This window comes from Sphaerodactylus townsendi, linkage group LG15 (genome assembly GCF_021028975.2).
Source record: "Sphaerodactylus townsendi isolate TG3544 linkage group LG15, MPM_Stown_v2.3, whole genome shotgun sequence".
Lineage (NCBI taxonomy): Eukaryota > Metazoa > Chordata > Lepidosauria > Squamata > Sphaerodactylidae > Sphaerodactylus > Sphaerodactylus townsendi.
The window spans coordinates 32,634,213-32,654,472 of NC_059439.1; the positions used below are offsets into that span (position 1 = coordinate 32,634,213).

General features: G+C 51.0%; 1 protein-coding gene across 1 annotated transcript; it reads right to left on the reverse strand.

The window, feature by feature from the left end:
• Positions 1-628: 628 nt before the first annotated feature.
• On the reverse strand, positions 629-19,253 carry CTF1 (cardiotrophin 1). The gene is made up of 3 exons (XM_048517039.1): positions 19,142-19,253; positions 9,660-9,787; positions 629-2,207 (listed from the first exon to the last, which is right to left on the reverse strand). The coding sequence occupies exons 1-3, from the start codon at positions 19,155-19,157 to the stop codon at positions 1,755-1,757; spliced, it is 597 nt and encodes a 198-aa protein (XP_048372996.1). The 5' UTR covers positions 19,158-19,253; the 3' UTR covers positions 629-1,754.
• Positions 19,254-20,260: the final 1,007 nt, after the last annotated feature.

Genomic DNA, 20,260 nt, shown 5'->3' on the forward strand with positions numbered 1-20,260 from the left:
GAGCTCTCTCAGCCCCACCTACCTCACAGGGTGTTTGTTGTGAGGGGGGAAGGGCAAGGAGATTGTAAGCCCCTTTGAGTCTCCTGCAGGAGAGAAAGGGGGGATATAAATCCAAACTCTTCTTCTTCTTCTTCTTCTTCTATGTGTGTGTGTGTGTGTGTGTGTATGTTGGAAAGCTTTACAGCCCTGGCCCCTGCCTGGTGGAACACTCTTCCTCCAGCTGTCTTGGGGATTTCCGCAGGGCCTGTAAGACGGAGTAGTTCCGCCGGGCTTTTGGAGTGCCCAGCCGCTGAAAGTGCCCCCCCCTCCCTCCCATCCCCATGGAAATTTGGGTCCATTATCATCTACAGAACCAACCCTTTCTTCTCTCCTCTCGGGAGGGTTTGAGAAGGATTTCAACGGGCATTGTTATATATTAATTGATGCATTTTAATGTATATTATTGAGAGATTATTGTATTTGAATTTTATGTTTATTTGTATTTGAATGTTATGTTGTTCACCGCCCAGAGCCCTTCGGGGGATTGGGCTGTATATAAGTTTAAAAAATAAATAAAATAAATAAATAAAGCAATTTGCACTGTTCGGGAAATGTACACGGTGACAGAAAAATTCGCAGCACTCACACATACTACTAAACGTTTTTTTATTATTCTCGTTAAAGTTAGCATCAATAATATTTATAAAACTATTCTGCAGTTATGTGAAAAAAAATAAGCTTACAGTAGAAACTACACTTTGAAGAGTGGGAAACGTGTGTCGTGATCCAGCCAAGCAGCACCCACGAGGGTCAGAAAAGTAGAGCCCAGGACGACGGAAAGAGTCCTTCGCCCGGTTTTGAGAACGTGCAGGCACCGTGCAGGGGTTTCTGCCGGGTGGAAAGGCTAATGGGAGTTGAACGACAGACTAAAGAGTAGGCAAAGATCTCCAAAACCTCCTCCAACATCAGACTTTTCTGAGACAAACAGCTCAGTGTCCTGCGTGGCAGATTTTATGGGCGGAGAGGCTGGAGAAGGACCAAAAGGGAAAACCTTCACACCAATACGGGCTCTGTGTTTGCAGCCACGGCAAGACAAGTCGACACAAATATGCTTCTATACCTGTTAAGAGGCATAGAGCAACTCTTCCTTTTCATACAGGCAGTGGGGGGAGAACAGGGAAGTCGGGGGGCTATGCCTTGGTCACAGAGGAAGGGAGCGTCCTATGTTTCACTGAGCAAACGTTATTTGAACAGTTCCAGCACTTGGCTCCCACTTTTACGAGTCAAACCCGTTCAGCTCCCTTTCCCATTCCGGCAGGATCTGTTCGCCTTCTGACACGTATGAAGCCTCTCTCTGACACGATGCGTCTCTCAACGTGGCGGCCGTTTATCAAGCAAGGCAAGCCCCTTCTCAAAATGGCTGCAATCATCCTGCTTTCCGCACCCACACCTGCAAGAACATTTTAAGCCACTCGACCAGTCTTTTGCGTGTGTGTATTAGTAGACTTATATGACACAGAATAAAACGGAGAAGAATCGAAAGAGAGAAACAACAGGAGGCAAAAGTCAACATGTCGGCATGTCAGGAGTGTTCTTCTATGACCTCTTTTCTTGCCCAGGAAAACGGGTTCGTTTTTTTTTCTCAGTGTATTCAGTGAAGCAAGGACGTGCCCACTTTTTCTTCCACACACACAGGACAGTCAACACGGAGGAAGAAAACACACTCCCCTTTTCCCACCGGCTGACAGGCTGACAATCAAGAGCGAAGGGCAAGCTCAGAGAGGATATTTGCCAGCCAGAAAGGCCAAGTCCGCTTCGCTCCGGCTGGCCCAGTCCCGGCAGAGCTGGCAAACGTAGTAGCCGATGAGCTTTTTGGCAAAGCCGTCGGCCGGGTTTGGGAGCTCAGCTGGCGGAGCGGGCTCGGGTGCCAGGCCCAAGGCGGTCATGATGGATTTGAGGTTGTTAGCCATTCCGCGGCACTGCCGGCCCATCGTCTCCAGCTGGAAATGCAGCTTTGCGGCAAGAGCGTTCATTGTCTCCTGTTGGCGCTTCACGGCTGACAGGAACTCGGGCAAGCTGGAAAAGGCCGTGACGTTCTGCTGCAGCCGCTCGGCATCACTCAGATTCTTCCAGGCCTCCTGGGAAAGGGAGGGAAACGGCAGCCCTGGGAAAGCAGGGGTGGGGGGGTTGAAGTCAGCGTTCCCAAAGGGTCCCCCTTGGAGACGCACCTGAGGGGGAAAAAATGCACACACGTGATTAGAAGAAGAAGAAGAAGAGTTTGGATTTCTATCCCCCCTTTCTCTCCTGCAGGAGACTCAAAGGGGCTGACAATCTCCTTGCCCTTCCCCCCTCACAACTAACACCCTGTGAGGTGGGTGGGGCTGAAAGAGCTCCGAGAAGCTGTGACTTACCCAAGGTCACCCAGCTGGCATGTGTGGGAGTGCACAGGCTAATCTGAATTCCCCAGATAAACCTCCACAGCTCAGGCGGCAGAGCTGGGAATCAAACCCGGTTCCTCCAGATTAGATACACGAGCTCTTAACCTCCTACGCCACTGCTGCACCCAACTCTCCATCATTATTTTATTGTTATTTTGATTTATTTCCTGCCCTTTTCAATAGTTGCAAGATTCTTAGCCCTAAAGTTATTTGGGGGAAACAGTAGATTCTCTTCACAAGACAGCTTCCCTGAGCGGTTTCTCCAATCAGAAGAGGTCTCGGGGTTGCTGTTTGGCCCCCTGGAAGCTACACCTGCCCTAACTGTTTTGGGTCAGGAGACAGCAGGTGCCCTTGCTCTCCACAGTGCCCACGTGAATCTCAAGTGCCTAAGTCCTTGAGAGTCAAGTTTCCCTGAAGGGAACTTGCAGTTGTGATCTGACCCATGGTGGACACACTCATGCTACTGAAGAAGAAGAGTTTGGATTTATATCCTGTAAGGAGACTCAAGGTGGCTGACAAGCTCCTTTCCCTTCCTCTCCTCACAACAGACACCTTGTGAGGCAGGTGGGGCCGAGAGTTCCCAAGAACTGTGACTAGCCCAAGGTCACCCAGCAGGGATGTAGGAGTGCGGAAACACACCTGGTTCACCAGATAAGCCTCTGCCACTCAGGTGGGGGAGTGGGGAATCAAACCCGGTTCTCTAGACTAGAATCCACCTGCTCTTAACCGCTACACCACGCTGGCTCCTGTGGTCCCCTGTGGCTTTTGATAGTCAGTTAACCACCTTGAGTTTGCAGAGCTAAGGTAGGGTGTAAATCTTTTAAATAAACAAGCAAAACAAAAATATACCTTGTTGTTATATCCTACATGGGGAAGTTCCGCACCAGAGGGACAGGGCGGTTTATTGACTGGTAATATTGCCTGGGAGTTTAAAACTGTTTTGGCACAAACTATGCTATGTACGCTGCTTTGAGCCACTATAGACAGTGAGATATAAATATTTTAACAAATTAATTGTAGCCCAAAATGGGGGAGATAAATGACGACAGCAAGCAGCGTTCACCGTCTTTTCCCCAAGTTTTTTTTAAAGGGTGTTTTGTGAACATCGGCCAAGTAATCACAGCTGAGCCCTCTCCCCCTCTCAAAAAATCCAAGTTCCAAACTGTAGTAATGCACTGCTGACCCAGCAGCACCAAGTGAGTAGAAACGTTGGAGAGCATGCGGACCCTCTGGCCTTCTGGGTCGCACCGCACCCCACTCCCTCATCCCCCCCTATGAGTCACCCCGGGTCATGAACTGTCTGGCTCAGTCACCGAGCTTAGGGACAATGGTCTTGCCCCCCCAGGTGAGGATTAGGCTCAGACGCTTACGGCTCCTCTCCGTACGACGTAGCCAGGTGAGATCATGCATCACGTGATGATCTCCCGACCTCCCGCCTCCCGCTCTCCGGAATCCCCCTCCCGGTCCTCCCTCCCTACGCTCCGATAGAATAACAATAAAGGGTGCCAGGAACCAGCACGCCTTGGCAGGCTTCGCTTAGGAACACGGACCCTCCGGGCTCCGCTGCTGGCGATCTCCACCAGATGTTATCTCAGCGTCGTCTCGTTCTTCACGGCGCTGACCGCATTAAGATTGGAGCTACAAGCTGGTGCCGGAAACCACGGAATCCTCCAGACCTCACACCCTGCTCACCATTAAGCCGCTTCAGGGAAGGGCCGACGATACCGAAGTCCGGCTGGATCGGCGAGGCGCGTCAGGGACCACTGCTTCGGTATCGCCTCGTCCTCTGGATGAGAGCATCCAGAGACACGCTGCGTCTAGGACACTCTCTCGTCCGGACGGAACACCGGTGAGTATGGGAGAAACTTGGCAAAAGCAGGGAATATGGACAGAAGCACGCTTGACGCAATCCTGGCGAAAGTAGCGAGAAATGCGGCAGGGTCCCGTAAAGCAGAAGGAGCTCTGCGCCAGGTGGTTGAGGAGATTGAAGCTCGAGTGTCCATGGTACCCAGAGGGGGGGGACAGTGAATCTTAAGGACTGGGAAAACATCGAGCACTTCTTAGCGACAGAGCCTCGCTGGCGCCGATGTCACTGCTACTTACTGGCGTGGAGACAATGTTAATAATGGCCATGAGCCTGCAGACCTATGAAAATAACTTGCTGTAGGCAGCCCTCCTTTTCGATCTTTGCTTCAATTTCAACTCCCGGAATTTTCTCTATCCGCAGCTAAATTGGGCCCTGTCACTCCTTCTGCCCCCTTATCAGCCGGCCTTCATTTATTTCAAATCCTCTCAGCGGCTCAGCCGCCTCCCCACTGCTCCGCCTCTTTCATTTTCCTCGAAGCCACTGCACCTCCGTCAAGCGCCATCGGAATGGCGCTGAGTTTCAAAACTCTGGCACAGGAGCGTATTAGCCACGCGATCTGCGGAAGAAAGAAACCCTGGCGGAAGAGCGATGCCGACTATTCTTGCATTGTGCCCCGTCCATTTCTACAGGATACCCGAGGGGTGCGTCATTATCCGGGCGTGAGTTATTAAATTACCGCCCTTTAAGCTATAAACATCCTCACTGGAGCTCCGCCAGCCGACATGCGAGGCGTAGGGAATCACCTAGCCCCTCATTGAGAGGCATGCTGGAGGCAATCATGAGAATCACCCTAATGGTTCCGGGACTGACTGGAAAACCGCAGCTGCAGCATGCTCCTGAGGCCTGCACAATTTGTGATCTGGGAAAGCGAAGTTCCGTAACAATGCATCCCAGCAGGAGCAGCCGGGCGGCCTACAGCCAACAGCTTCAACTGCGGTTCGATAAGCTTTTCGCCAGCCCCAGCGATCAGATTAAAATCCTGCACAGAGGCCGCCATACGGTAAGCCTCTGAAATTAAATATAAAGGCATTTATCAAAGGTTCCCAATGCCCGGCCAGCCAACCCAGAGTTTCTCCACCATCCGGCCAAAAGGCAAAGAGCCCTATGCGAGTTTGTGAACAGGCTCCAGGAAGCTCTCAAAAGGCAGGTTGACAGCGAGGAGGCCCAGGGCGAACTCCTTAAAACTCGCCAAAGGCATCTCCGCTGAGTGCCGCAAAGCAGTCACAGGTCTAGGTAGGAACCCCGAACTGACCGATATGCTTAAGGCTTGCCAGGACATGGTCTTTAAGCCCATCAAGCCAGCCTTCACAAGCTGCAGCCCTCTCCGCTGCCCTGAGACAGCCCCCCCGAGACAGGTGTTTCCAATTTCGCAACAAGCCAGGACACTCCTCGTGTAAGGACTGTAGACTGCCGGCTGGGGGCCTAGCGTTCAGCGGAGGGGGGTTCTGCTGAAGGCGAAGACTCCCAAGGGAGGTCTAAGACCGGGTGCTCCCAAAACTGCTGGGAAGGCCACGACTTCCGGGCATCTCCCCAGTCTCAGACCAAGGCCCAGCACCTCAAACCTCTTCCCCCGGGCTCCCTCTACACGAGATCTTCGCTGCTCCAGCCCGGTATAGTGATCCCATCCCCGCGGAGACCATTAGGCTGGTTCTTGCCAAAAGCTCCGCCCGCTGAACAGGGGACATTCATCATCCCAGGGTCATCGACTCCATGCGCCAGGGAGGCCATCCACATCCAGGTATGGGACCGACATCCCAGCCCAGAAAACTGCCAAGTTCATCTGAACACCCTGCCTCTATGCTCTCACTCGAGTCTAATCTAAGTTCAGCTAATCTAAATCTCGTTGCTCGCTCCCCTCTGCGTCTATAAGCTTCCTGCTCTGCTAGCTCCCTTCTATTTCCAAAGTCACCATGCACTCCGCCAGTGCCACAGAGTAGCGCAGCATTTAAAAATCTCTGCAGAGTCCGCGATCGCAGAACTACAAGCAGCTGTAAGGATCAGATCAGATCTCAGTAGCCTCTGAGCCTGTGCAAAGCCCTAAGCTCCAAAGCTCCCAGTGGCAGCAAAATGGAGTCAATACCTCAGAGAGAGCAAGATCTCAAATCAGAGTTGCAATCCTCCTCATTACTTTATCGCGGCTCTGTGGCCATGTATATATGCTCTGTATGTCTTACCCCCTTTCAAAGAGACCCCTAAGATTTTCCCTTCATCCAGAGGGATTTGTAACCATTGCTTCTAAGCTATGCTCCTGTCGCTTCAATTAAAAGTCTCTCTCCTTTTGATTATGTGTGCCAATGCCTTGAAAGGCTTCTTACCCATTACAGCATCATCAACCTTAAACAGGGCCTTAGCTCGTGGCATGCCCTCCCTAGGAGGTCGTATGGGAACCTGCTTCAGGCACGCCTCCATCTTAGTTTAAACCCTCGAAACTCTTCTCTCCAAACCTTTCCTTGAGAGCCTTTCCTTCGGCCCGTCCATCTGGGCCTACACTGCCACATTGGCGTGGCGCTAGGACCCCACATATGAAGCCAAAATCATTTTCTATGCTCCCACATTCTCTGCTGAGCTCCCTGGCTAGTCCTCACAGTGCCAGGGGTCTCTCAGCCACACCTATCTTACACAGCCTCCTCGGGCTGTGAAGGTAGGAAGCTTTGACTCAAACAGGCCAAGTCCCTTACAGGAGGGAAGGTAGGTGAAGCTGACTTCCAAACCCTTCCCCCCCCCGCCTTCCTTTTCTGCACACACCCTCCCTCTTTCTAATGGGCTGGGCCTTTACCCACCTAGATCTAGGATCTGATAAAGGGTTTTACCAAACCTCTCAATTTTGCTCCTGTGATCAAAGCCTCAAGCCCAGGAACTGTTTTCTTTGCATCTTCTCTACATCTTTCCTAGCAGATATATATTACGATATGACTATAATTGTGAATTGTTTAAGTTGCTTTCTAGCAAAAAGCCCACACCTTAGGCGGTGGTGGGATTGTTTTACAAAACAAACATCCGACCTGGATATGACCTCTCCTCTTCTCCTAAGCCTTTCGGGCAATTTCCCTGCCTTATGTCTCTTAGCAGCCAGAATGTTGCAAGTGATGCGTTATTAGGAATGGGCCAACTCATCCTAACGCAAGCTTGGCCAAAACAATGAAAGAAAGAAGAGTGAGTCCCCCCCCTATCGGACCAATCAAAGTCTCATCCAGCCAGACCATATCCAAAGTATGGTTACTCTATCAATCATTCAAAATTGCTCGCCCCACTCGGGAACAATTCTCTATTGTCATCTACTAACCCAGCCAAAGTAGCTGCAAACCCCCCCTGGGGAAAGCGTTGCTTGTTTTTTCTCTTCCATACAAGGAGTCCAGCTCGGCATGCATGCCAGGCCAGCCCCATCCCGAAATGGAGCCGAGGGCCTCCCTGGAGGATCCAAACCCAGCAGCCCACAGCCGAGGGAGGGCCGATTGGGGTTCCCCAGCCTGGGCCGAGATGGGAGAGGGATCTCTCTGGAACCAACACACCCATTCTTCCACAAGGATCCACAGCCTCCGCTAGCGTTGCCCCTGGGGAGCGGCAGCTCTGGGCCAGCTGTGGCTCAGAGGTTGATACCCGTGTTGCTGCTCCTCGCCATCCACAATAAGCTATTCTCTCTCCCTCTCTGCCGCCCCCTGGCTGAAGCTTGGAGTTGCAGCCAGGGACATCTCCTGATAGATTAACCCTTGGAACTCTCCGCTGTTCTCAGCCGCGTGAATATTGTTGCTGAACACGCTATTCTCTCACAACCTTGCTGCGTGAGAATCACTGAACCTGCAATGCTAAAGACTATCAGTAGCTCTCCCCACAGCTCTTAGAGAAATCCATGGACTCCTAACGCCCATTGCTTCTGTAGCTTTGGTAGTCAAAAACTAGCAAGAGCCATGCATTGGACAATTATGCAACCACGGGTTGCAGCTTCCTTTCGTACATCATCCGCTGAGCCTATGTATCGCTTTAGCTATGTTTTATTGCTTACTGTGAACCAACTATTGCTTAAGGATTATTGCATGCCTTAATTTTAGAAGTTATAAGTTATTTGTTGTTATTACATCACCAAGGTTGTGAGAATGTACATAATATGTGTTGTTTTAATCTTTCTGATAATTCCCGATTGATTCATATGGAAAGTACGTGAGTCATTAAAGGCTACGAAGTTGGCTAATGATGCTCTTTGCCCCATTGGTGGTCAGCCCTCTGGAGCTGGCTGCGGAGGATGGTTGAGTGCTATTGTGCAGCTCTGCATTGGTTTAGTGTGTGCCTGGTTGGCCGGTCTTGTTTTTGTTCAATGTGTATCTAATAGCCCGCCTGTAGCGTGTGCTTAAAGAAGCCCCTCGAATTTCCCTTACCCATAGCAAGTTCTAATGTTTTCGCAAGCAGCTCGGGTCAGCTTGACCAGACAGAGGAGACAAAGCGTCCCTTTAAATCACCCTTAGCATTTCGGTCCCCTTCTAAAATGTAAAAAAGGAGGAGATGTAGTAATGCACTGCTGACCCAACAGCACCGTGGTAGGAAGCGTTAAACGGCATGTGGACCTCACGACCCTTCTTGGTCGACTGCATTCCCCACTCCTCATCCCCTATGAGTCCGCGGGTCATGAACTGTCTGGCTCAGTCACCGAGCATAGGGACAATGGTCTTGCCCCCAGGTGAGGATTAGGCTCAGGCAGCTTACGCTCCTCTCCGCAAGACGTAGCCAGGTGAGATCATGCATCACATGATGATGCCAGCCTCCCGGCTCTCCCCCCCCCCCCCCCCCGGAACTCCCCGTCCTCCTCCCTCCTACACGCCCCCGATAGAATAACAATAAAAGGTGCCAGGAACCAGCACGCGGGAGACTCGCTAGGAACACGGACCTCCGGGCTCCCGCTGCTGGCGATCTCCACCAGATGTTATCTCCGCGTCTCGTCTCGTTCTTACGCTGACCACGTGGGTCGACTACACCAAACTGAGCACTCTCCAAATCAGCATGCCACGCACAAGGAGGTGCAACGGTCACGTCCTCTCCAAGAATCAACCATGGCACAAAAGCCTTGGTAAAGAAACAGGCCATATCCTTAAAACTGCTTCTTACAGATCCAGCTCCTGCCATTCTATAGACGTAGAAGCAAAGCCTTCCTTTTCATAGAGTAAAAGAGTCGGAAGAGACCCCAAAGGCCATCAAGTCCAACCCTCTGCCGTGCAGAAACACACAACGCAGGAACACACAACTTTGAAAAAAGGGAAATTGATTTTAAGGGACCAACACTTTTGCAGAATTCCAACCAGAAGATACACTGCCTGGGAGACCACATTGGCGGTTAACACCCCCCCCCCAAAAAAAATACACCCCTCCTGCAGAGTCTCTGGACTCACGTATTCAGCAAGCAGCTGTTCTGAATTCCGTTGCATGGAGACACTCAAGTGGTGCGCTTGGTTGATCCTGGTGGCTATTTCTTGCTGGGAATGCGAGGAGGAGGAGGAGAGCAGGGCCGGCAAATCCACTGCAAACAGAAGTAGGCTAAAAGTTAGGGCGGTCAGGAATAGAAGCTCCGGCGGCCTCACAAACTGCACCAGCCTCCAGCTCGTCTTTCTGGGGCAAGGGGATTTTAAGGACATTTGCAGGGGTGAGAACGTAAGAGATGCACTCAGAGCAGAAACGGTTAAAGAGCTAGGACAGCAAGCAATGGAGGCCTTCCGTTTCTCCAGTATATGCCCCTCCATACTATGTGGCAAGACACCCAAGGGAGAGGGTGATCTGGAAACATGGGGTGTGAGACACACCAGGAAGTCTTATTATGAGCAGTACTACAGCACCAATGGAGAAATAGCTTCAGTCCTCTCCCTCACCCAGGCCCATTCCGCACACGCAAAATAATGCGTTTTCAAACCACTTTCACAACTGGTTTTTTTTTTGCTATTGGATTTTGCTATTCTGCACAGTGGATTTTGCTATTCCGCACAGTGGATTTTGCTATTCCGCACAGCTTCAAAGAGCACTGGAAGCAGTTTGAAAGTGCATTATTTTGCATGTGCGGAATGAGCCCCAGTGCCATTTCCAGAGGCTGAAACAATCTAGGACAGTGGTTCTCAACCTTCCTAATGCCGCGACCCTTTAGTACAGTTCCTCATGTTGTGGTGACCCCCAACCCTAACGTTTATCCATTTTACAGATGCAGAGAGTCTTAGGCGACCCCTCTGAAAGGGTCATTCGACCCCCAAAGGGGTCCCGACCCCCAGGTTGAGAACTGATAAAGAAGGTGCTATCTGAGGACACCCGCATAGAATCATAGAATTGGAAGAGACCCCAAAGGACCATCAAGTCCAACCCCCTGCATTACAGGAACACATGACCAAAACACTCCTGTCAGATGGCCGTCCAGCCTCTCTTTAAAAACCTCCAAAGAAGGAACCTCCGCCACACTCCTCTGAGGTAGTGCATTCCGCTTTCAAACAGCCCTGACGGTCAGGAAGTTTTTCCTGATGTTTAGGTGGAATCTCTTTTCCTTCCCCTTGAACTCATGACTCCTGGTCCTTGTCTCTGGAGCAGCAGAAAACAAGCTTGCTCCCTCCCCAACATGACATCCCTTCAAATATCTGAACAGGGCTCTCATGTCACCTGTTAACCTTCTCTTCACCAAACTAAACATCCCCAGCTCCCGAAGACTCTCCTCTTAAAGCATGGATTCCAGAGCTTGGACTTGGTCCTCTGAACACGTTCCAGCTTGTCAATATCCTTCTTGAACTGCAGTGCCCAGTACTGAACACAATATTCCAGGTGAGGTCTAACCACTGCAGAATAGAGAGGCATGTCACCTGAGATAAAGTTAGTTTTCCCCAACGGCCTAAATACGCCCTATGGCAGTGATGGCGAACCTATGCTTGCAATACGAGGTGCTGCAAAGGTGGCACTTCGGAGCTCCCTCTCTGAACGTGGCACGCTGCACTTTTACAGAGGTTAGGTCATCGCGAGGGGCAGCAAATCACCCACCCAGACACACATATCTAGTCGGGCCTGGGCCACTGAGCACAACGTGCGCGCACTGCAGTGAGCAGGGAGGACTTGGCTGGCAGGCCTGGTGCCTGTGCTGCTGCAGATTTGGGGGGGGGGAGCAGAGGAGGCAGAGATGCTAGAGAGGCACAGAGCGGTGCGCTCGGGACTTGCTGCAGGCTAGAGCAGGCTGGCCCCTGCTCGAGCGGGTGGGGCGGAGGAAGAGGGAGCCAACCGGTTTTTTCTAACCTAAAACCTCAGCATTCAGGTTAAATTGCCAGGTTGGCACTTTGCGATAAATAAGTGGGGTTTGGGTTGCAATTTGGGCACTTGGTCTCAAAAAGGTTCGCCACCACTGCCCTATGGACTATTTCAGGCTGATAAAATGGCACAGGGGTCGGGAGTCTGCAATTTCTTCCTAATCCAGGTAGTGGTGGAAAGGCTTGTCAAGTCGAAGCTGATTTATGGAGACCCCCCCCTCCTGTAGGGTTTTCAAGGCATAGCAGGTTCAGTATTTCCTGCCTTCACATAGCAACTGAACTTTCTTGACGATCCCCCATCCAAATCCTAACCAGGGCTGACCCTGCTTAGCTCCTAACAGCTGATGAGACGGGGCTCGCTTAGAACCATCCAGGTCGCAGCTCTAGGGAATCCTCTTTGGAGACTCTACGCCCCGTACAGGCATCAAGGAAGCCCCACAACTCACTGACAATTGTGCTAGAGAGCCACATCATAAGAACAAGCCAGCTGGATCAGACCAGAGTCCATCTAGTCCAGCTCTCTGCTACTCGCAGTGGCCCACCAGGTGCCTTTGGGAGCACACGTGCAGGATGTGAAAGCAATGGCCTTCTGCTGCTGCTGCTGCTCCCGAGCACCTGGTCTGCTAAAGCATTTGCAATCTCAGATCAAAGAGGATCAAGATTGGTAGCCATAAATCGACTTCTCCTCCATAAATCTGTCCAAGCCCCCTTTAAAGCTATCCAGGTTAGTGGCAGCATATTCCAAACACCAATCACACGTTGCGTGAAGAAGTGTTTCCTTTTATTAGTCCTAATTCTTCCCCCCAGCATTTTCAATGTATGCCCCCTGGTTCTAGTATTGCGAGAAAGAGAGAAAAACTTCTCTCTGTCAACATTTTCTACCCCATGCATTTTACAGACTTCAATCCATATTCCCCCTCAGGCGTCCTCCTCCTCCAAACTAAAGAGTCCCAAACGCTGCAGCCTCTCCTCATAAGGAAGGTGCTCCAGTCCCTCAATCATCCTCGTTGCCCTTCTCTGCACTTTTTCTATCTCTTCAATATCCTTTTTGAGATGTGGCGACCAGACCTGAACACAGTACTCCAAGTGCGGTCGCACCACTGCTTTATATAAGGGCATGACAATCTTTGCAGTTTTATTCTGAATTCCTTTCCTAATTATCCCCAGCATAGAGTTTGCCTTTTTCACAGCTGCCATGCATTGAATTGACATTCCCATGGAACTATCAACTAAGACGCCCAAATCCCTTTCCTGGTCTGTGACTGATAGCACTGACATCCAATCTGGGCCCTCTGTACCACGTGAAGACCTTGGTCACGTACGTGCCCAAATCCTGGGTGGGTCTGGAAAAAGACATATCTTTGGATCCCAATTAAGAGCTCTCTAGTAACACCCTACGTTGCATCTCCCGCTCAGTAAAATAATGCAGTGGTTTCCAGGCCGAGTGGGAGCACCAAACAATGGCCAGGCCCTCCCTAAATACAGCTGTCCCTTTGGCTGCTTCTCAAAAAAACAAAACAAAACAGCTTTTAGCTCTTACTTAACTACCAAACAATATTAAGTGGGTCAGGGCTCAAAGAAGTCTGCTTGAAATTCAAGGGCAACTTTCTCATTTAAAATATATTTCAGGGGCGGTTCAGTCCCCGCCCATCACGGTCTTTATGCACATATGTACTCTTTAGGAAAAAAAGTATTACATATTCGGAGTGTTGTGTGGTTTTCGGGCTGTATGGCCGTGTTCTAGTAGCATTTGCTCCTGACGTTTCGCCTGCATCTGTGGTTGTAATCTTCAGAGGATCTGATGGTAGCCACAGATGCAGGTGAAACCTCAGGAGAAAATGCTACTAGAACACGGCCATACAGCCTGGAAACCACACAACATTCCAGTGATTCCAGCCGTGAAAGCCATTGACAATATCACATATTTGGTTGTTGTGGGCTTTCCGGGCTGTTTGGCCGTGGTCTGGTAGTTCTTGTTCCTAACACTTCTCTCTGTGATACACCTCCGAAGATGCCAGCCGCAGATGCAGGCGAAACGTCAGGAACAAGATCTACCAGACCACGGCCACACAGCCTGGAAAGCCCAGAACAACCAACTGAGCCCGGTCGTGAAAGCCTTCGACGATACATTATTACATACTTGTTTGGTATCGACACTCAAGTATATGACTCAAGTGTTTCTCTTAATATTTGACAACGTTGTTGCATGGATTTACGTTACGTTGTGAAGCACCGTAAAGTCTAGTAAATATACGCCACGCAGTTGAGAGACGGAGCAGAAAAACATCCCTTGGGCCCAGCAGCTGGAATCACCTGGCATGAGGTTCCACCTTATCTCTGCATCTAGAAAGCCAGAGTATCAATGGCGCTATTCACAACCCATCCCCCAGTATCAGTTTACTGAGTCATGCCTCCAACTGCCTTTCTTATCGGACACACACCACCCATGGAGACCAAAGCGGCACTACATAATTTCCTCCAACCTCAACCCCCTAAACCTTCTGAGAATTTTCTCATCCACACCCTCTTCTGCTCATGAATAGTGATCATCTTCACGTACGCATTCTCCTCCCCACCCCCCCAATACAGCAATCCGTTTCAGAAAGGCTAAAGAGTCAGCGTGGTGTAGTGGTTAAAGGCAGCTGGGTTCTAAACGGGTTCGATTCCCCACTCCTCCACTTGAGCAGCGGAGGCTTATCTGGTGAACCAGATGTGTTTCCGCACTCCTCCATGCCAGCTGGGTGACCTTGGGCTAGTCACAGTTCTCTCCGGACTCTCTCAGCCCCACCTGCCTCACAAGGTGTCTGTTGTGGGGAAAGGAAGGGAAAGGAGCTTGTAAGACACTTTGAGCCTCCTTACAGGAGAGAAAGGTGGGGTATAAACCCAGACTCTTCTCCTTCTCTTCCAAAGGTGATAAGAGACCAGGCAAAAGGATCCAAGGATCTCAGGAGGGACTCCATATGCCTGCAAACTCTGCACGCACCTGTTCTCTGGCTGGCATGGTCACTGGATAGGTAGGTTGCGGTTGAGGGTACCCTTTCCTTCTGAAGAAGAGAAGAAGAGTTTGGATTTTTATCCCCCCTTTCTCTCCTGTAGGAGACTCAAAGGGGCTGACAATCTCCTTACCCTTCCCCCCTCACAACAAACACCCTGTGAGGTAGGTGGGGCTGAGAGAGCTCCGAGAAGCTGTGACTAGCCCAAGGTCACCCAGCTGGCATGTGTGGGTGAATTCTGAATTCCCCAGATAAGCCTCCACAGCTCAAGCGGCAGAGCTGGGAATCAAACCCGGTTCCTCCAGATCAGAGTGCACCTGCTCTTAGCCGCTACGCCACTCCTGCCCCTCCATAGGGGTGCAATTTTGAAGGAGGGCACGATTTTGTAGGGGAGGGTGCAATCTCAGTGCTTGCTCCGGGCATCATTTTCTGCAGGCGCCCCACTGGTTGCTAGGTCAGACCAGCCCCCCCTCGGTCACTGGGAACCTTGAGTGCAAAAATCCAGGAGCCACACTTGACTGCTCTCCCGGCAGGGAGCCGAATCCCCAAGAAGGGAGAGCGGTCCTTTTGATGGTGCCTTCTGAATCAATGATTAACTCAGGGCCCTGCAGGGAGGCAGCAGCGAAGACAATTTAGTAGTCATTGCCCTCCAGGAAAACACACACACACTAAAGGCTGCTGCAGAAACGCAGCCAGGTAAGAGGTGGGGAAGGAAATGGAATGGGTAGAACGCTCTTAACTCTTTGCTTCCAAGGTTGGAAGTGGAGGCACGGATTAGTCTAGAGCAGTGATGGCGAACCTTTTCGAGACCGAGTGCCCAAATTGCAACCCAAAACCCACTTATTTACCGCAGAGTGCCAACACGGCAATTTAACCGGAATACTGAGGTTTTAGTTCAGAAAAAACAGTTGGCTCTGAGGCGTGCGTTACTCAGGAGTAAGCTTGGTGGTAGTCGGTGGCTTTGCTTTGAAGCAACCATGCAACTCTTCGAGCGGGTGATTCACGACCCTAGGAGGGTTTACTCAGAAGCAAGCCCCATTGGCAGCAACTGAGCTTACTCCCAGGTAAAGGATTGCGCTTTAGTTCTTCGCATGAAAATCAGTGGGGTTTAACAGCGCTTAACAGGGTTACCTACACTGCTTCCCCAAAACTAGGTCTCAGGTTTAATGCTAATAATCGAGCCCAGCGGCCCAGGCCAGCCTAGATGTGTGGGGGGGGGGGGCGATTTCCCCCAACATGATGAACTCTGCTTGCATGTGCCCACAGAGAGGGCTCTGAGTGCCACCTCTGGCACCCGTGCCATAGGTTCGCCACCACTGGTCTAGAGAGGCGGTAAGAAAACAGAGCTCACCCTGGCGGGCAAAGAACGACTGGCTTGATCGCCTATGGCGAGTAAGGATCTTTGCCAGCCGATCCACCCCAGTGGTGGGATTCGGCTGGTTTGCACCACTTTGGCAGAACCAGCTGTTAAAATGGTGCTTTTAAACAACCTGTTGTTACATTATTGGAATCCCATCACTGTGCTACCCCCAAACTGTGCTATTTGTACTGGAAGCCTCCTATGCAGCTGCCTGACACTGAATCAAACGAAGGGTCCGTAATGGTCAGTATTGTCAAAGGCTTTCACAGCCGGAATCACTGGGGTGCTGTGTGGTTTCCGGGCTGTATGGCCATGTTCTAGCAGCATTCTCTCCTGACGTTTCGCCTGCATCTGTGGCTGGCATCTTCAGAGGATCCTCTGAAGATGCCAGCCACAGATGCAGGCGAAACGTCAGGAGAGAATGTTGCTAGAACGTGGCCATACAGCCCGGAAACCACACAGCACCCCAATGGTCACTATTATCTACTGCAGTGATGGCGAACCTCTGACACTCCACGATATTTTGGGTGATAGGCCAACATTTGCCAACCCCCAACAACCACTATACTCCCCGCCTGAGTCATTTCTGTATTTGATGTCTCTTTATAGAATACATAATGCCATAAGTTATTGGACTGTATTTTTTAAAAAAATAAATGAATATGTAAAGAACTGTTACTCTTTCGTTCAGGGGTTGACACACCAGAAAAGCCAAGTTGGACATTTTCTGAATTTTTGACATGCTGAGCCCAAAAGGTTTGCCATCTCTGGCCTACTCAGACAGACAAGTAACTCTTTCATATCACTAGATCAGCCATTCTCAACCAGGGTTCCGTGGTACCCTAGGGTGCCGTGAGCATGTCCCAGGGGTACTGCGGCAACACTACCGCCCCCCCCCCTCATTTTTGTGGTGTCTCCCACCACAAAAGGACATGGAGCTGGCCCATGGGGCAGGGCCTGCCACAAGGTCAGCAGCCACCACAACCCAGTGCTTCCCTTCACCTGGGAGGGGAAGGTGGGAGTATTAATGGCAAGCAGGGGCAATGGGAGGGGAAGGTGGAGGGTGGCGGCAGGGGTACCGTGAGATATGAAGAGTGAGGTCAAGAGTACCCTGACCTCGAAAAGGTTGGGAAACACTGCACTAGATCCTTTTTTAAACTGGAGACACCAGGATCCGAACCCAGGGCCCTTCTGCAGATGCTCTACCACTGAGCATCTCCTCTTGTATTTAACAAAGGGGAAGTCACTCCAAAGAACAGGACCCAGGTAGAGCCAGAATGAAAAACACTGATTTTTTAAAAAGACTGAGTATAGTTTTCAGTATGTTTCAAAGTCTTCAAGGCAACTAGAAGATAAGAAAAAGTTACTGGCAAAACACAGAGGCAGCTGAAGTTTTACATGTCATGGAAATAAATAACGTCCCATTAAGACTGTGTTAAAGGGGAGGTCTTTTTTCCCCACAGGTAGTTCGCAATCTATGCATACCAGGGCTAATTTTCTCCAGGGATACCTCTGGTGCCCTTAACGGTGACATTCCGGATTTAGATGTAGCTTCATAACCCCGCCCCCCAAATGCAAGGGAATATTTCACCTGTTCAGTTTCTGCTTGTCATGAAGAAGAAGAAGAGGAGGAGGAGGAGGAGGAAGAGGAGGAAGAGGAAGAGTTTGGATTTATATCCCCCCTTTCTCTCCTGCAGGAGACTCAAAGGGGCTTACAATCTCCTTGCCCTTCCCCCCTCACAACAAGCACCCTGTGAGGTGGGTGGGGCTAGAGAGAGGCTCGAGGAAGCTGTGTGACTAGCCCAAGGTCACCCAGCTGGCGTGTGTGGGAGTGCACAGGCTAATCTGAATTCTCCAGATAAGCCTCCACAGCTCAGGCGGCAGAGCGGAGAACTTTTGGACTATTAGGAGCAAGGGACACCAGCCTGCAGGTGGGATCTGGGGATACAGATCAATCCCAGACTTCAGAGATCAGTTATCCAGGAGAAAACGAATGCTTCCAAAGTAGACTTCATGGTATTTGCCATGTACTCCCAGCCCGGCTCTACCCCCAAATCCCCAGGAATTTTCCAATCTGGATCTGGCAACCTGACTGCCCTACCAGCAGGCCCTACAGCCAAAGTGGTACAAAAGGGGGCTGGGCCCCACTACTCATTTGTCAGGTCCCTCCAGTCAGCAGTAGGGTTGACGTGAAACACCCCCCCCCCCCAAGAGCCTTTCAAGTGAAAGTATGAATCCTATCCTAAAACTTCCAAATGCAAATTCTCTATGCAACCGGCTAGAACGGAATAAGCAGCTAGGAGGGTGGAAGTGTCCTAATTTTGAAAGTGTGTGGTGGTGGTGGTGGTGGGGAGTTCACAGACGTCTGAAACTTTTTTTTGCACTTCCTTAACTTTTGCAACCCTCGATCTATCGCGTTGCTTGTCAGATCCCGCTCACGCCACTCAGGCTCCTTCCGCACATGCAGAAGAATGCACTTTTCAAACTGCTTTCAGTGCTCTTTGAAGCTGTGCGGAATGGCAAAATCCACTTGCAAACAGTTGCGAAAGTGGTTTGGAAAAGCGCATTATTGTGCGTGTGCGGAAGGGGCCTCGGTTATGTTGCTTTAAACACAGTGGTTCTCAAGCTGTGGGTCGGGACCCCTTTGGGGGGTCGAACGACCCTTTCACAGGGGTCGCTCTCTGCATCAGCGTTCTCCATCTGTAAAACGGATAAATGTCAGGGTTGGGGGTCCCCACAACATGAGGAACCGTATTAAAGGGTGGCGGCATTAGGAAGGTTGAGAACCACTAGCTTTAAACCTTGCATTCGCCTCGAGTCTCCAGCACAAAACTGGTCAATAAATAATAAGGGCCAGATAAATAAATAATAAAGGCTGCTGGCCACCGCTGCACACATTGCACCCCCGCAACGAAAATGCCTCTGGCTAGTGGAGGCCAGAAGACAGCTGGCGGGAGCCCTGCCTGCAAGGTGCTGGCCCCCATTGGGCACCCGCCGCGCAGCAAAGTCCTCGACTCCGGGGGGCACCTCCGCAGCCCCTGGCAAGACCCCCCAACTCTGACCCCCGACCCCCGACAAAAAATCCCAGCTGCTCACCCACCAAACCGACATGCCCCAACATGCTGCGGAGGAGCAAAAGCTCGGCAAGGCGCTGGGCTCCCTAATTGCTTTGAGCCGGCGCTCGGCACGCTCCGCTTGCAGAGCCCGCCCCCCCCTAGCCCCCCTAGCCCCCCTAGTCTGGCAACTGCCCCTACCTGGCAGCACCTCCATTCTGCGCCCTCCCGCAGCTCGCCTCCACTTGTTGCGCGCACCTTGGCGCCGGCCCGGGTGCTTTATGGAGGGCCGCCGGTCCCCTCCCCCCGCCGAGGCCCGGCCCCCTCCCTCTCCTCCCTCCCCCCTCCCCTGTCCCGGGACCGTCGTGACCCGCGGATTCCAGCAGGCTGAGATCACCGGCCCAGCAGCCGCCTCCGTTCCGGGAACCAGGGCTTTCATCCCCTCCTCCTCCTCCTCCTCCTCCTCCGCGTAACTTGCGCCCTGATCCAAAGAGCCAAGACCGGCGGGGGGAGAGACCCCATCTTGAGGATGGGAGGGAGCCAGGGATTATTCCCCCCAATTGAGGCCCCCACTAAGGACCTCCTGCAGCTCCCAGAGGCCACGGTCCCCCCGCCCCTTACTAACTTTGCTATAGTCCAACTTTGTGGTTTTTTTTTTTTAAAGAAAAGATTTTATTCCCTTCTAATACTTGTGCATTTGTCCTCTTGTGCTATGCTTCCCTACTTTTTTTTTGGGGGGGGGGGTGTTTCCAGTTTCTTGGTGCTAGTCCATTCTTTTAGACATATACAAATAAGACATCCCCTGAGAATGAGAGGTAATAGAGATTTTGCTGAAGGGCTAAATATAAAGCATCCCCCGAAAGTAAGAGGTCGCAAAGTTTTTGTTTGGAAGCATGCCGTCGAACAGAGACACCAGAGCATGCAGCTGCATTGGAGAGAGGCTGAGGAAAAAGAAGACATCCCCCTGAAAATAAGACACAGCGCATCTTTGGGAGCAAAAGTTAATATGAGACGCAGTCGGTATTGATAATTTTAAAACGTTTTATCCTTTCATTTGTATTTGATGCATCATTTGTATTTGATGCACATGCAGAATAATGCCACTTATCAAGGCACTGCTTTCAGAAGGGGTGCTTTCATTTGACAGCTGGTCAGGCGGAATGGCTTAAAATCACACTTGCAGCAACAGTTGTGAAAGTGGTTTTGAAAACGCATTATTTTCTTAAAGCGTGTCACGGAAGAACTTCACTAGTGATAAAGATTGTTTGTTGGACTGAGGTGACGTCAAATTAAGGTGGCCAACTCTGGGTAGGGCAGATC